General features: G+C 35.7%; 1 protein-coding gene across 1 annotated transcript; it reads right to left on the bottom strand.

Annotated features, from left to right (window-relative positions):
• Positions 1–1,614: 1,614 nt before the first annotated feature.
• Positions 1,615–2,553, bottom strand: LOC109561033 (olfactory receptor 2T8-like). Its single transcript, XM_019963465.2, has one exon. It carries the CDS (start codon positions 2,551–2,553, stop codon positions 1,615–1,617), a length of 939 nt encoding a protein of 312 aa, XP_019819024.2.
• Between the last annotated feature and the right edge of the window lie 15,351 nt (positions 2,554–17,904).

Raw genomic sequence — 17,904 nt, 5'->3', positions numbered from 1 at the left:
TTGATATTTCTCCCGGCAATCTTGATTCCAGCTTGTGCTTCTTGCAGCCCATCGTTTCTCATGATGTACTCTGCATAGAAGTTAAATAAGCAGGGTGACAATATACAGCCTTGACGTACTCTTTTTCCTATTTGGAACCAGTCTGTTGTTCCATGTCTAGTTCTAACTGTTGCTTCCTGACCTGCATATAGGTTTCTAAAGAGGCAGTCAGGTGGTCTGGTATTCCCATCTCTTTCAGAATTCTCCACAGTTTATTGTGAATCATTGAAAAAGCAGAAGAGCTCCAGAAAAACATCTATTTCTGTTTTATTGACTATGCCAAAGCCTTTGACTGTGTGGATCATCACACATTAGGAAAATACTAATTAGACCAAATGAGTACATTAAATAAGACAGACAAAATAAAAAGAAACAGTAATATCAACAACTTGGAGCAACTGCTACTGATGTATTCTGCTAGCAGGAGTTTAAAATCCAATATCCACACTGAAAACAGATAACTAAAAATTTATTCATACTTTTACCAAAAAAGTAAAAACATACGATCACAGCCAAAAAAAATAAAGAGAGAGAGAGATTAATAGGAGCTTAATCATAACAGCTCCAGACTGAAAATAGCCCTGATATCTATCAAGAAAATAATACATAAATAAATGGTGATTCACACCAATAACAAAGTACTACTTAGCAATGAAAGAAACAAACTGCTGATAGTGTAAATTTGTGTAGGAATCTTTAAAAACTTTTAATTTGAAATAAAGATATAAAAGACAAGAAAAATACACACTGTACAGTTTCGTTGATATAAGATTCAAGTACATGTTAAAATAACAGAGATACAAATCAGGAGAGTATTTGTTGCCGGGTTGAGTGATTTCACTGAAAAAGGACATGAGGGACATTTTTGGTTTAATAAGTTTTGTCTCGTGGTCTTCCCTGGTGGCTCAGAGGTTAAAGTGTCTGCCTGGAATGTGGGAGACCTGGGGTTCGATCCCTGGGTCAGGAAGATCCCCTGGAGAAGGAAATGGCAACCCACTCCAGTGCTCTTGCCTGGAGAATCCCATGGAGGGAGGAGCCTGGTAGGCTACAGTCCATGGGGTCGCAAAGAGTCGGACACGACTGAGCGACTTCATTTTCACTTTCACTGTATATACGAAACTGGATATCCACATTGCAAGCAGATTCTTTACCATCTGAGCCACCAGGAAAACCCAAAGGGTTTGTCTCTTGATACTGGATGCAAGTTACAAGTGCATGTACTATGGAAACTGGCTTAAGTGAGGCCTATGTCAGTGAGTATTCTAGTGTTCCTAAGTTATATCATTTTTTTTTAAAAGCAACAAATTTCAACATTGTTTGAAAACTTTGTTCATTCCTTGAACAAATATTTATTGTGCAGTGGGGTGTAGAAGCATTTTAATAAGGATTTGTGATTAACAGGTTTTTAATAATCAATAGTCTAATTTATTGACGATTAACTTAGCAAATGATCCCAAAGTATGGAGTTCCAAATGAATTATAAAGTAAAACAGAAATAACACATGAAGATATAATGAGTATATACTGTCTAAACACATTGTACAATCTTGAACTTTAGGGCAAATAAATCTAATGTTAATCAAGACTTAAGGCAGTGCACTGATCCATACACTTTCTCAGAGCTCCCTTGACCTCACTGTTCCTCACACTATAGATGAGGGGGTTTAGCACAGGGGTGAAGATAGTATAAAATGCTGACACAAACTTATCATGTTTAGCTGACCTGTAAGATTTGGGTCTCATGTAGGTAAAAATGGCAGCTCCAAAAAAGAGTCCCACCACAGAGATATGTGAGGAGCAGGTGGCAAAAGCCTTCCTGCGGGCTTCATTAGAATGCATCTGGAGAACGGCAGCAAGGATGAGACTATAGGAAATCAAGATGAGGGACATGGGGATCAGGAGCATTAACACACAGCAGATGTACATGACATACTCAAAGACAGAAGTGTCAGCACAAGCCAAACGCACAAGAGTGGGTGCCTCACAAAAGAAGTGATCGATCTCATGTGTACTGCAAAATGAGAAGTTCAGGGTAGCAACAGCCTGCATGAGTCCATCAACTGCACCAAGGAACCAAGACCCCAAAATCATACTGAGGCATACTTTCCAACTCATGAGGACTGGGTATCTCAGTGGATGGCAAATAGCAACATAGCGGTCATAGGACATGACTGCTAAAAGGAAGCACTCACCCCCTCCTAAAGTGAGGAAGAAGAAGATCTGGAACCCACAGCCAGCAGGGGAGATGAACTTCCTGCCGGTCAAATAGTCAACGCCCATTTTGGGCACAGTGGTGGAAATCAGCATCAGGTCCATGAGGGAGAGTTGGCTCAGGAGGAAGTACATGGGCCTGTGGAGTCGGGGGTCCAGGAGAATCAGGAGAAGCATGAGGGCATTGCCCACGAGAGAGGTGAAAGCAACTATCAGAACCAACACAAAGAGAAACCGGTGGGCTCCAGTGTGGTTAAAGAGACCTAGGAGAATGAAATCTGCAGTGATATTCCAGTTTTCCATGATTTCAAACAAGAGTGATACTGCAAATGGAGAAATACATGAGGGTTACATATGCACAGTGTACAAACTTTACTGCAACACACTAAATCCAATAATTTTCTTGATATCAATTAATCTTGGAAGTTATTTTTACTTTCAAAATAAGATGACATACTCTTATGCACAGGAAGTAGAAGAACTGAGTCTGTAGCTGGAAACAACTTAATTTGAAATTGTTAGTGCACTTACTTTAACTTTGCCAAGCTATAAATTGAAAACAATAATGACCTTCTTAGTAGTATCCCTCCACAATGTAATCCCATAAATCTGTTTAAACCTTCATAACTGGAAAGTATGTTTTGTGTAGGGAGAATTTTTCCCTGCAAATTCACAGAAACACAACTTTTATTGGATAAAGAAAAAATTTTTTTCTTACTTCTTCACTCAAATACAGAGATGAATTAATTTATTCTTCAGTTTCATGAGGATCTAAGTCCTCAAAAGCATTTTCATCTCTGATATCCTGGAGCCAAAGCTGTTGTAGCTAGTTAAATAAATACAACCATAATTGCAGAAGTAAGGAGGCTAATTAAGTTTCGATTATATGTTGTGATTCAGTGAAGTGACCTGACAGAAAGAGTCCTCTTCTTCCACGGTCATTCTCTTTACCCACACCTTTTACATTCATCTCATACTAGTCAATCAAGAAGAAGAAAGGCATTGCAAAAGGCTCACTCAATTCTTAATTCCATTGCTTGATCATCATCTTACCATCATCACTTACCAGATTCTACTGGAAGGTTTAGCTGATTGTTTTAAAGTAATATATCATGGAAATTCCCATTGTCAAATGCATTTCATATTTTCCAAAACTTCATGATCTGCACACTATCTTTATGTCTAATAATCAGTCTGAACCACTAATAGCTATGTGCATTTCCAACAATAGCCCTCAGTGTCATTCTTCTGAAACACCTCAAACCCTCCTAATGTATTTCTTTGACTCGAATCCTTCTTATTTTCCATTATTTTCATTACTATTTTGTTGGAAGGTTGACCATGTTCAACCTTCAGAAGTTTAACCCTGTTTAAAAATCAATAGGTAACTCAGTAACTATAGGATGTTTGGCAAGTTTCTTAAATTAAGTGTACTGTCAATACTGTGGAATTAAGTATTTTCATACTGTTGTGACTGCATTGTGAATATTAATCTCCAGACTCTTCATCATCTCCAACTGAAACTATTACCAATTAAACAATAATACTCCATTACCCCTTCTCCTCAGCCCTTGAAAATCGCTGTTCTACTTTCTATCTCTATAAAAGTGACTACTCTAGGAACATGAGATAAATGAAATCATGCAGCACTTACTTTCATGTTGTTTTTGATTAGTTTATTATTATTATAATGCCTCGAAGTTTGTCCATGCTGTAATGAGTCAGAATTTCCTTCCATTTTAAGGACAGACAATATTTCTTTATATGCACATACTGCATTCTACTTATTAATTCATTTCGTTTATGGACATTTGTGTTGCTTTCACTCCAGGTTGGCATTTAATTATTGATTTAATGGGATTTTTTTTAATTCATAGTAATTATTTTTAATTTTGTATAGATAACATATATAAGCATAAAATATTAATTTTAACCAAAAATGTTGCTTATATCATACAGTTTCTTATTATGATGTTTCCACTTATATTAAGAATTTTATCTATTATGATATCACTAACTCAATTTTTCAGTGGACACAAGTGGTATGACTGTACATTTTAATTTTAGGTGAGATAAGTATATACAAACAACAGTCCTCACAAATATAAATGATTAGTCAGCATGATAATTGTGTTTACACTATCTAATGGAAAGGTCTACTATATGTGTCAATTAAATGAGTGGTGCTGCTGCTAAGTCACTTCAGTCGTGTCTGACTCTGTGTGACCCCATAGACGGCAGCCCATCAGGCTCCCCCGTCCCTGGGATTCTCCAGACAAGAACACTGGAGCGGGTTGCCATTTCCTTCTCCAACGCTTGAAAGTGAAAAGTGAAAGTGAATAGGGAATTATATTTCCTAAAATGTGATAGTGTTTTATTATTTGGTTCATTAAAATTTCTATCTTTTCATATTACAAATATGTGGTAATTTCAAATAGTGAATTGCATTTCAAATAGTGAATCTATTTGCCACTATTTAAAATGTTTGTAAACCTATGAAAAGAGAATTTTGAGGGATACTTTCTAAAATTGGCTATGGATACAAAGTGTGGTGAAATGTTTAAATGAGGAATAATTCATCTTGCAAATAAAATATTTACAATGACATTATGTAGACAATAAAAGCTTACCTCTAAACTAGGGTAGGAATAGGAATATGTAATACTGTAAAAATAAATATTTTTTCTTTGGCAGTATGGTTTCAGAATGCTAAAGATGTTCTGTCTTTCATTCTGACTATATAGTCTTTCATTTATAGTGTTGTAAAGTTGTGATATTTTTACTTTAAATCACTAACTCATCTCTTTTGCAGTGCTACCAGAAGGCACAAATAGAGCCTCTCTTGTTTTCTCATAGAGCTATCATAGAATATTTAAAACTGTCTATAATTTGTATTTCTATATTTTTCTAATCCTTGTTTTCTTCACTCAACATTAAAATTATAAATTTCCCCCAAGTAAACAGAGAATTGATCAATCTATTCTGTAAAAACTAAAATGATAACAGCCAAATCATTTATTTGATGAAATTTAAGGTTATTACAAGTACTTTAACCTAATGACTATGCCAGCTAGCATATGTTTGAGTTCTTCAGGTTGTAGGGTACATAATCAAATGGATTTCATTTGTAAAACTATATAGAGAAAGTGAATTAACTGTGGACTTTCTGGAGTTCAAATTTAATAAGCAAACCTAAGAAATATTTAGACATTAGTATCACTTACACAAGATAAAAATGACAAACTCCAAAAGTCTGCATCTGCATCCCCTCTGAGTGGCATCCTCTTATTGTTCCTCTTTGAGTGGAGGAAGGTTTTTCTAGTCTTGAAACATCAAAGGTGCTCATCACAGTGTCTGCAGTGACCTATTAATGGGTGTGGCCTATTGCCATCTTATTCTAAATTTGTGTGCTAAGTTGCATCAGTCGTGTCTGACTCTTTGTGACCCTATGCACTGTAGCCCTCTAGGCTCCTCTGTCCATGGGATTCTCCAGGCAAAAATACTGGAGTGGGTTGTCATTCCCTTCTGAAAGGGATCTTCCTGACCCAGGGATCAAACCCTCCTCTCTAACTTCTGCATTGGCAGGCGGGTTCTTCACCACTAGCACCATCTGGGAAGCCCAAGATGGGCTTCTAAATTTACTATCCTATTAATACGTCAGAGCTGCAAAAGTATGACTCTTTAGATAACAAAGATATTTAATTTTCAAGGATTTTAGAAGTCCCTAGAACTTCAATATACTTTCTTACATGCTTTCATAATGCTATGATTCATTAAAACAAGAAAGAATTATTTACACAAAGAAAGTTAAAATGCAAATAAACCTAGAAAGAAATGTCTATTTAAAAATACATTGAATGGACTAATCTGATTCTAGTGTTACTTGTTTAAACTTTAATAAGGAGGAAAATCTAAAGAGTGTTATTGAAAGACAAGATTTGGTCAAACTCAGTAATTAAATTGATAAAGCCTATGATAGAATTCAGCTACTTACCTTTTTGAACTTAATTTGATAAAATAATGCTATATTAAAAAAAAATAATGCTATATTTTAAGTTTCATTTAGTTTGTATCTATATAACATAACTATATATAATTTTGCATTTGTATGCTTGTGTCTATGTAATAAATGCATTATAATAGCAAGAACAATTATAGCAGATTACATTTTTTAAATTTTATTTTATTTTTAAACTTTACATAATTGTATTAGTTTTGCCAAATATCAAAATGAATCCGCCACAGGTATACATGTGTTCCCCATCCTGAACCCTCCTCCCTCCCCATACCATCCCTCTGGGTCGTCCCAGTGCACTAGCCCCAAGCATCCAGTATCGTGCATCGAAACTGGACTGGCAACTTATTTCATACATGATATTTTACATGTTTCAATGCCATTCTTGTGTCAAGCAATTTGCAATTTGATTCTATCTGGGATAATTTTTATAATCTTTTAAAAAAATTTTTTATTACTATTATTATTTTTTTTACTTTACAATATTGTATTGGTTTTGCCATACATCAACATGCATCTGCCATGGGTGTACACGTGTTCCCCATCCTGAACCCTCCTCCCACCTCCCTCCCCATACCATCCCTCTGGGTCATCCCAGTGCACCAGCCCCAAGCTTCCTGTATCCTGCGTCGAACTTGGACTGGTGATTCATTTCTTATAAGATATTATACATGTTTTAATGCCATTTTCCCAAATCATCTCCCCCTCCCTCTCCCACAGAGTCCAAAAGACTGTTCTATACATCTGTATCTCTTTTGCTGTCTCGCATACAGGGTTGTCGTTACCATCTTTGCCATACGACCCAGCAATCCCACTGCTGGGCATATACACCGAGGAAACCAGAATTGAAAGAGACATGGGTACCCCAAAGTTCATCGCAGCACTGTTTATAATAGCCAGGACATGGAAGCAACCTAGATGTCCATCAGCAGATGAATGAATAAGAAAGCTGTGGTACATATACACAATGGAGTATTACTCAGCCATTAAAAAGAATACATTTGAATCAGTTCTAATGAAACTGGAGCCTATTATACAGAGTGAAGTAAGCCAGAAAGAAAAACACCAATACAGTATACTAATGCATATATATGGAATTTTTATAATCTTATTATTGGTTTACTTTTCATTTTAAAAGTCTAGGGAAAGTATGTTTTAGCTTCATTTTTACCACCCCTGTAACTTTGTGTTGTCTAAGAGTAAATATAAGGATCACCTTCCACAAATGAAAATATACATATGTGTGTGTGTGTGTGTATCTTTCTCATGGAATAGTTAGTGGGAGAAGCTTCCTCTGTAAAAAAAAAAAAAAAATATATATATATATATATATATATATATATATATATATATGATATTGCAAATTGCTTAATCCAGGTGAGCAGTAATAATTGTTATTTTGCTTCTTCTAGGAAGGGAGCACTACCTAGATTTTCATTCTAACTCTACCTTTGGATGTTAAATCTTATCAAAGTGTCCAATCTTACACTGATTTAGAACATAATTGACCTTCTGAGTGAAACCTTACCTTTAAGTTCAAGCTATATTATTTCTTTGTGCTTCCCTGGTAGCTCACCTGGTAAAGAATTTGCATTCAATGCAGGAGATCCTGGTTCCATTTCTGGGTCTGGAAGATCCCCTGGAGAAAGAATAGGCTATCCACTCAAGTATTCTTGGGCTCTCCTGGTGACTCAGACCTGGGTTCCATCCCTGGGTTGGGAAGATCCCCTGGAGGAGGGCATGGCAATCCACTCCAGTATTCTTGCCTGGAGAATTCCATGGACAGAGAAGCCTGGCACACTACAGTCCATAGTGTTGCAAAGAGTTGGACATGACTGAACAGCTTTCACTTTCATATTATTTCCTTAGCAAAGCTATATTATTTCCTTTGTTAAACCTCAGACTCCTAGCTAAGTAACAGTAGTGCAACCTGGACAGGTAGTATATCAGGTTTCAAGTAAGACTTTTGGCAAGAGAGTAACAAACATTTTCAATAAAATTTATACTTTCTGTTTTGAATATTGTTTCATGTTGATCACGGATTTGTCAGAGCAATGCTCTAGAAGCACAGCTGTTGACAGTGCTGCCACTGTCAGATGGGGGAAATAGACATTGAGCAATATACATCAAATATTCTGTTGGTTCTCAGGGGCATGAATATAAAGATCATGTATGCTTATATCAGAGGGAAAAATGGACATACCACTCAGAATTTCATCACGAAACTAAAATGCCAGTGAATCTTGGGGTCAAAATTAAGATTATTTATAAATACGTGAACATAATTTAGAGAAATCAGAAAGTTTATAACAGACACTCATTTTAGTAAGAAAAAGATGTTCTGCTCAACTCTTCTCCAGGAGGTATGTAGAAATGAAATACTTTCCAGACTTCACAGTGACAGACTGCTTTGAAAAGGGCATCTAATAGGTGCTGATACCTGGCTACAGTGCAGAGTCAAGAAGTTACACCTGAGCAGATAGGAAGTAAGGGAAATAAATTCTACTCTTCTGTTTCCCTCTCCTCTCCTAGGGTTAAAGAGACACACTTGGCAATTCATGGGACATAGACAAAGTACAATATGACCTGTATCCCATAAGTGTAGGAAACAAGATTACTAATAAACATCACTAATCAATCATTTCTCCTCTCATGTTAACAAATGTCTTGTTCCATTAATTTCTTCACAAAACCAGTTCATTAACTTTCCAAAGGAAACAAGTGAAAATCTCATTCAATCATGGGTGTTGAGCAGTTACCCACAGATCCAGAAATGTTCTTATATCTCATGACCTGTGAAATACATGTCATCCAAATAACCAACCTATTTGGTGAGTCAGGGTCCTGAATATAGCAGTAAACATTCACCAAAGGGAAAAAAAACAGTGAGAGGAATATAGTACTATGTTCTCAGACATTCTCAATTTTTACTGGGCAGCCATATAATTTTTAACTCTAATATGGATGAAGAAAATTAATAAATAAAGTCATTTTTGTAGTTTTCTCATTTTTATTGTCACTGGAACATTCCCCTTAAATATTCTTCATTTTTCAAAATCCAGATTGCCTTCTTTGACTTGATATTTGTAGAAAATAATCTTATTGTGACAAGTTGGTTTTCTCAGCCAATAGTCTTTAGATACATGTTTGAAGTCTGTGTGTGATTTATTATTGCTTTATAAATATTCCCTGCATTCTGCTGATTTCCATGTGAAGAGTGAACCTGTATATGTATATGCATTATGTATATGTATACACACACACAAACACAATGTTTGTGTGTGTGTATCTGTATGTATATTGCCTTGGCTAAGCTATATTTTGTTTGGCCTAATGCCTTGTGTTTGAACATCTCTATCAATTCTACACCAAGATCTTTATAGATATCATTTCCCCCCTTTTCTCTTGCTTCTTTTATTGCCATGAGAAGAAAATGCTTGAGCATATTGTCTATTTTAACACCTTAAGTTGTCTGTGCCTGGTTTCCTAATTTATAAAGCCAAAGGTTCCTGTGACTATACTGTTATAAAAATAGAAACGGCTCTCTCTTTTCAAACAGAGCAGAGTAATTCAGATAATTAACTTAATAGAAGGTAAGAATTCCAAGGAGCCAAGTGGGGGAAAACTAGGGTTAGTTTTCCCGAATCAACCTAGCAACACGCAAGCGTGGTAAGTTTCCATCATTCCTGTAAATCAAGGTGCACCTGAATGAGTGGCATCCTGAAACTGAAGAATAGGGCCCATTTGAAGAATCTGAGTGAAGAGTCAGGTTAGACTGTATAATTTGAAACTATATACAGAAAGAATAGCTCTCTCAAGGAACTTGGAAACATGGAAAGTCTCAACTACTGCCAAGGATACTAAAGAAAACAGAGAGACAGCTAATGAAAGAGAAAAGTATTTTTTATTATGTCCTATAGAACTTCCAAGTTTTCACTGGAGCTTTTACTGAGATTTTCTGTAGAAAACCAGATGGCACATAATCGTAAAAAAATTTATCTTCAGCTATAGATCTTTGCAGAATAAAAATAGTGAAATTATCTGAAAACAAGCAAATGAAGACTTGCATGCTGATTAACAATAATATCTGTTTTATATTTTGCTTGTATTTTTAGACATAGTAATGGTTTTCCATCAAATTTATTTTACTAAGGCTAAATCTCTTTACTGTTGGGTTAATATCTGCTTAATAAACCTAGTCTCAATCTTTAATTTTCTAACATGCTACAGTTTTTCAAGTTTAGATATGTCTGCTTTAAACCCTAATTTTTCTTCAGTATTGCTTCTTTCCTTTTCACTTGTAACATTAAGTATATTTACATTTTCCAAAAGAACTGACATATAAAAAATTAAAAAATATACTTTAACTCAAAATATTATCATACATACATAATGTATGTATCATACATACATAATGCTGTATAAGAAACCACCACAAAACTATAATTTTAAAGCTATATCTTTCCAGTACTATGGGATTGCTAGGTCTAGTGGATCTGTTCTCTTTTGGTGTACTTTCTTTAGAGGTGGTGATTAGAAAGCTTGATGGAATTGTCTGAAACCTCTCTGGGCTGGGTGTCCAAAAAGCCTTCTTTAGGTACATGTAGCTGGCTCATTGTTGACCCACAAGGCTGCACTCTTCAGGGAAGTCTGATTTTTTAAAAATGACCTACAGATTCCATCTGGGCTTCCCAGGTGGCACTAATGGTAAAGAACCTACCTGCTAGTGCAGACAGCCTTAAGAGATGGGATTTGATCCCTGGATAGGGAAGATCTCCTGAAGGAGGGCATGGCAACCTACTCCAGTATTCTTGCCTGGAGAATTCCATGGACAGAGGATCCTGGCAGGCTACAATCCCTAGGGTCTCACAAAGTCAGACACAACTGAAGTGACTTAACACATTCACACACACACACACACAGATTCCATCTGAGTACTTAACCACTCAACTCAGTGGAGTCAAACAGTTTTCATTTTTTTTTTTTTTTTCAGAGATCAGGGTCTTATAGGTGAAAAGTAGAGGTTTATTTCTAGTCAAATCTAATGCTGAAAGTGTATTTTTTATATCCCTGCTTTATTCACATTCCTTCTCTCTGATCTTTACCTTTGGTTTGACTTGTAGTCTCTCATTTTTTCCCATGAAACACGAAGTCATGAAAACAAATAATATTTGTTGATTTTACATGATTGATATTCTTGGTAAAGAGAAGACATCCTGGCATTTGATTTTTCAGATTCCTGCTTTGACCTCAATTTTCAATTCTGATAGCTATAGTTATAGGTATTCTTATATAGATGTCTCACTATACAGACTTATATATAGATAAATATACAAATATATAAGCATAATATATAGATTTCCATATCTATTTCCAAATCTATCTATAGATCCATCTAACTCTATGGATTTGTCATGTAGTTATTCTGTCACACACTCAAATAATGAAGTCTATATCATTTAATTTTCATGTATTTCAATTTAAATTAAATTTTAACTATTTTTAAACTACAGAAATGCTATATTTGTAAACTTGAATAGCTGCACTTAAGAGGGTTTAATACACAAGGGCATGTGTTCCTAGGTGACTGACCTCAGAGGGTAACTCCTGATCATTTCATATAAAATTCTGAATGTTTTTGCCTAAATTACATTTTGAAATGTTTTGTTTGTAAAACATCTGTGGATCATATAAGAAGGCTGAAGTAGTGAAATATTCCTATTAATATGAAATATTCTCAAACAGTATAATGAAAATTATCTATCAAAACAATGGTTCCAGATTTTGTGAAGTAATTTTAAAATGATGACATTATATTTGTCATGGAGGCCAAAAACAAAAAAAAGCATGCATTAATTGGAGTACATGAAATTAAAAGATGCTTACTCCTTGAATGGAAAGTTATGACCAACCTGGATGGCATATTAAAAAGCAGAAACCTTACTTTGTCAACAAAGGTCCGTCTAGTCAAGGCTATGGTTTTTCCATTGGTCATGTATTGATGTGAGAGTTGGACTATAAAGAAAGCTGAACACCGAAGAATTGATGCTTTTGAACTGTGGTATTGGAGAAGACTCGTGAGAATCTCTTGGACTGCAAGAAGATCCAACCAGTCCATCCTAAAGGTGATCAGTCCTGGGTGTTCATTGGAAGGAGTGGTGTTGAAGCTGAAGCTCCAATATTTTGGCCACCTGATGCGAAGAGCTGACTCATTTGAAAAGACCCTGATGCTGGGAAATATTGAGGGCTGGAGGAGAAGGGGACAACAGAGGATGAGATGGTTGGAGGGCATCACCAACTCGATGAACATGGGTTTGGGTAGACTCTGGGAGTTGGAGATGGACAGGGAGGCCTAGCATGCTGTGGCTCATGCGGTTACAAAGAATGGGACACGACTGAGTGACTGAACTGAACTGGAGTACTATTATGGTTATTTTGTTGCTGTTGTTGTTTTAGTTGCTAAGTTGTGTTCAACTCTTTGTGACCCCATAAACGGTAGCTGCTAGGCTCTTATGTCCATGGGAATTACCTATTACTGGTGTGGGTTGACATTTTCTTCTTCAGGAAATCTTCCTGACACAGGGTTCCAACACATGTCTCCTGTACTGGCAGGGAAATTTTTTGCCACTGAACCAGAAAGACAGCCCATTACAGTTATCATTTCAGTATTGAAAATAGAAGCTTTAAAAAACAATAACATATTTCAAAACAATCTACAATTTGGGCCAATTTCAGCAGAGGCAGCTTATCTGTGTTTCAAGGAGCATTGGCAGAAATGGGTGTTGGAGGATCCACTTTCTCAAGGGCTTAAAAATATGCCCTGGCTGTCAAAGGAAAGCTTATCTGGGTATATGTACTGGGAGCCTCAGTTTCTCTCCATGGGCTACAGACATTTTCACAGCATGGGATTTACGTAAGTGTATAAATAGGAGTACAGTTCATACACTTCCATTCAAAATAAGAAGAGAGAAGGCAGATAACCACTAGTTCATAACAATTCTGAAAATTTTCTGGATGCTTATTGACATTTTTTTGATAAATGCTTCTCTCAGAGACACTTTTCACACATCTTCTGAGTCACTGTTGCTCTACAAAAAGAAAGCTCTGCTTCTGACTGCGTGGCCATCTTATCATGTATACTTCTACATCCAAGGTAGATACTTCTACCAGAAAAATAATACTAACAAACACCATGGGCTTTCTGTAAATCTTATTTGGATTCACTCCATGAGACAAATTCCATAGCTATATACCTTCATAAAATATATTCTTCTCTCTCTTCTGGGATTCCTATGAAGCTGCAATGCCCTAAACATTCATTAGAAGTGATATTTTTGCTGAAAATTATCTACAAGTCATAACCTTAAAATTTCAACAGAGTTTAATGTCTGCCTGCAAATATTTATAGACAAGGACAAGAAAGTATCTATGTGACCTAATCACAGATTGAACATACAGTCACTTCTGCCGTCCATTAAGGTAAAAGGAATCAAAAAGGTCTTCCCAGATTTAAAGAACAGGGACATAGATTTCAGTTCTTAATAGACTAATGGTAGTGACCTAGTGGAGTTTATAGATTGGCACATTTTGCAGACATTTTTGGAATATGCAATTTATCATTAGTACTTATATATCATTATTCATACATGTAAAAGGAGTTCTGTCATATTTTTCTTTTAAGTCTCACTAGATCTCACTTAGAACGTGAAATATATGTTGTGATGCTAAGCAATACTAGCCATCAACAGCAACTAAAGTGTATGAAAATTATATGTATTAAATCTGATTTATAATTAATATAGTTTTATACATGATAATTTGGAGTTTGCAGTTTTATGAGGTAATTTATGTTTGTTAATATTTTACATATTATGTCTATATATAAATCTGTTATTTATATGTGGGAAAAGACATTTATTTATGAAATTATAAATAAGCATAGATTACATAGATATATTGTTATGTATTGGGCTTCCCAGGTGGCATTTGTGGTAAAGAATCCACCTGTCAGTGCAGGAGATACAAGAGATCTCCTTGTATCTTGGGTCGGGAAAATCCCCTGGAGTAGGAAAGCTCCATTATTTTTGCCTGGAAATATTCCATGGACAGAAGAGCCTCCTGGTGAGCTACAATCCAAGGGGTTGCAGAATTGGACAGAACTGAACACACATACACACACACACGCACATTGTTACATATATTTACATATTGTATTACATATATAAATTGTATCTATCAATAATTTACATACATAAATTGTAAATAAATATACATAAGTATTGGAGAAGGCAATGGCAACCCAGTCCAGTACTCTTGCCTGGCAAATCCCATGGACAGAGGAGCCTGGTAGGCTGCAGTCTATGGGGTTGCTGAGAGTTGGACACAGAGCGACTTCACTTTCATTTTTCACTTTCATGCATTGGAGAAGGAAATGGCAACCCACTCCAGTGTTCTTGCCTGGAGAATCCCAGGGACAGGGGAGCCTACTTAACAGCAGCAGCAACAGCATACATAAGTATGGCTTCCCTGGTGGCTCAGCAGATAAAAAATCTTTCTGCAATGCAGAAGACACAGGAGACGTGAATTCTATCCTTGGGTTGGGAAGATCCCCTGGAGGAGGAAATGGCAACTCATTCCAGTACTCTTAAATGGAAAATCCCATGGATAGAAGATTCTGGTGGGCTACAGTCCATAGGGTCACAAAGGATCAGACGTGACTGAGCAACCAAGCACACATGCACACATAAGCATGGAGTAGAAAATGGCAGCTCATGCCAGTATTCTTGCCTGGAAAATTCCATGGACAGAGGAGTCTGAAGGGCTAAAGTCCACGGAGTTGCAAAGAATTGGACACGACTGAACATGCACATACAAAAGCATTTATCAGTGTATATTACTTCATTAATACATAGTCTACAATCTGTGCATCGCTCAAGTACACTTTCATAAATAATTTTCAAATGATTGATTTTCAATTTCCTATGACTTGAAATATAGTATAAATTCTTGTTATATTTATTTAGAATGAATCATGTTGGAGATTGATGTGTGAATTCATATATTGACATATTATTCTCTAGTTTTATTCTTATTTAATTTATTAAATGTAATGGGAAAAAAGAAGATTTAATACAGAATTTTATTCTGGCATTTCAGCTTCAAGTATCTGAAAACTTATTAGGAGGAAAGTTTTATAATTATTGGAGCTACAGATGAGTATTTTTTTCTTACTTCTTGACCATCTACAAATGCAGTTTTATTTGAGTTGATGTGAGCTAATTAAATGAAAGATATTTGGTAGACCATTCAGAAGTTATTAAAATTTAAGAAAAGGTAGTCTCTTCAATAAGGGGTGCTGGGAATACTGGACAGCTAATGTGAAGCAATATGACTAGAACATTTCCTCACACAATATACCTAAATAAATTCAAAATGGGTTAAATACCTAAATGTAAGAACGGAAACCATAGAAGAAAACATAAGCTGAACAAGCTTTGATTTATAGGAGGAGCAACTTTTTGATCTATCTTTTAAGCAAAAGATGTAAAAGCAAAAAGAAATCTACAAAATGAAGACAACCCACAGAACAGCAGAAAATATTTGCAAATGATTTGATCAATGAGGAGGTAATATCCAAAACATAAAAACAGCACATGCAACTCAATATATATATAAAAAAAAAATCAAAAAATGTACAAATAATCTGAATAGATATTTTTCCAGAAATGACATACAGAATGCTAAAATGCAAAACGCAGTTACTCAGCAAGGTTAATTATTAGAGAAACACAAATCATCTCCAAACAATGAACTATAATCTCCTGCCTGTGAGAGTAACTATCGTTAAAAACTTTAGAAATAATCAATGTTACATGAAGAAAAGAGAATCTTCAGATATTGGAGATAGGAATGTAAATTGGTGCAGCTGCTATGGAAAACAGTTTGAAGCTTCCAAAAACTAAAAATAGAACTACTATATCATCCAGTAATTGCACTCCTGGATATATATCCTGAAAAATGGAAAAATTAATTCAAAAAATACATGGACCCCCCATGTTCTTGCAGCACTAGTAACAATAGCCAAGATACTAAAGCGACCTAAGTGACCATCAATAGATAAATGGATAAAAGTTGTTTTATATGTAAATTTTTTCAACAAAATGGTACTCAGTCATAAAAAAGAATGAAATTCTACCATTTGCACCAACAAGGATAAACCTAGAGAATGTGTTATGCTTAGTGAAATGTCAGACAGAAAAAGAGAATCTAAAAATTACTACAATTGAATGCATATAGCAAAGCAGAAAAAGACTCACATATATAGGAAACAAAACAAAACAAAACTAATGCTGAAATATGGGCTGGATGACTCACAAGCTGAAACAAGATTGCTGAGAAAAATATCAACAACCTCAGATATGCAGATGATACCAATCTAAAGGCAGACAGCAAAAAGGAACTAAAGAGCCTCCTAATAAAGGTGAAAGAGGAGCATGAAAAAGCTGGCTTAAAACTCAGCATTCAAAAAACCAAGATCATGGCATCCAGTCCCATCACTTTATGGCAAATAGACAGGGAAAAAGTGGAAACAGTGACAGATTTTGTTTTCTTGGGCTTCAAAATAACTTTGGATTCTGACTGCAGCCGCGAAATTAAAAGACACTTGCTTCTTGGAAGAAAAGCTATGACAAACCTAGACAGCATATTAAAGCAGAGATACCATCTTTCTAAATTCCATATATATGCGTTAGTATACCGTATCGGTGTTTTTCTTTCTGGCTTACTTCACTCTGTATAATAGGCTCCAGTTTCATCCAACTCATTAGAACTGATTCAAATGTATTCTTTTTAATGGCTGAGTAATACGAGACAGCAAAAGAGACACTGATGTATAGAACAGTCTTTTGGATTCTGTGGGAGAGGGAGAGGGTGGGATGATTTGGGAGAATGGCATTGAAACATGTATAATATCATATATGAAACGAGTCGCCAGTCCAGGTTCGATGCACAATACTGGATGCTTGGGGCTGGTGCACTGGGACAACCTAGAGGGATGGTATGGGGAGGGAGGAGGGAGGAGGGTTCAGGATGGGGAACACATGTATACCTGTGGCGGATTCATTTTGATATAGGCAAAACCAATACAATATTGTAAAGTTAACCTATTATACAGAGTGAAGTAAGCCAGAAGGAAAAACACCAATACAGTATACTAATGCATATATATGAAATTTAGAAAGATGGTAACAATAACCCTGTGTACAAGACAGCAAAAAAGACACTGATGTATAGAACAGTCTTATGGACTCTGTGGGAGAGGGAGAGGGTGGGAAGATTTGGGAGAATGGCATTGAAAGATGTAAAATATCATGCATGAAACGAGATGCCAGTCCAGGTTCAATGCACGATACTGGATGCTTGGGGCTAGAGCACTGGGACAACCCAGAGGGATGGTATGGGGAGGGAGGAGGGAGGAGGGTTCAGGATGGGGAACACATGTATACCTGTGGCGGATTCATTTTGATATTTGGCAAAACTAATACAATTATGTAAAGTTTAAAAATTAAATTAAATTTAAAAAAAAGAAGAAACTACACAAAAAAAAATAAAATAAAATTTTTTAAAAATAATAAAAAAAA

The sequence above is a fragment of the Bos indicus genome, chromosome 7 (assembly GCF_029378745.1).
Source record: "Bos indicus isolate NIAB-ARS_2022 breed Sahiwal x Tharparkar chromosome 7, NIAB-ARS_B.indTharparkar_mat_pri_1.0, whole genome shotgun sequence".
In the NCBI taxonomy this organism is placed as follows: Eukaryota; Metazoa; Chordata; class Mammalia; order Artiodactyla; family Bovidae; genus Bos; species Bos indicus.
This window is presented reverse-complemented; position numbering and strand designations above follow the sequence as displayed.

Excerpts from the sequence above, each read along its gene's own strand:
- LOC109561033 (XM_019963465.2), bottom strand. The coding sequence starts at position 2,553 with ATGGAAAACTGGAATATCACTGCAGATTTCATTCTCCTAGGTCTCTTT.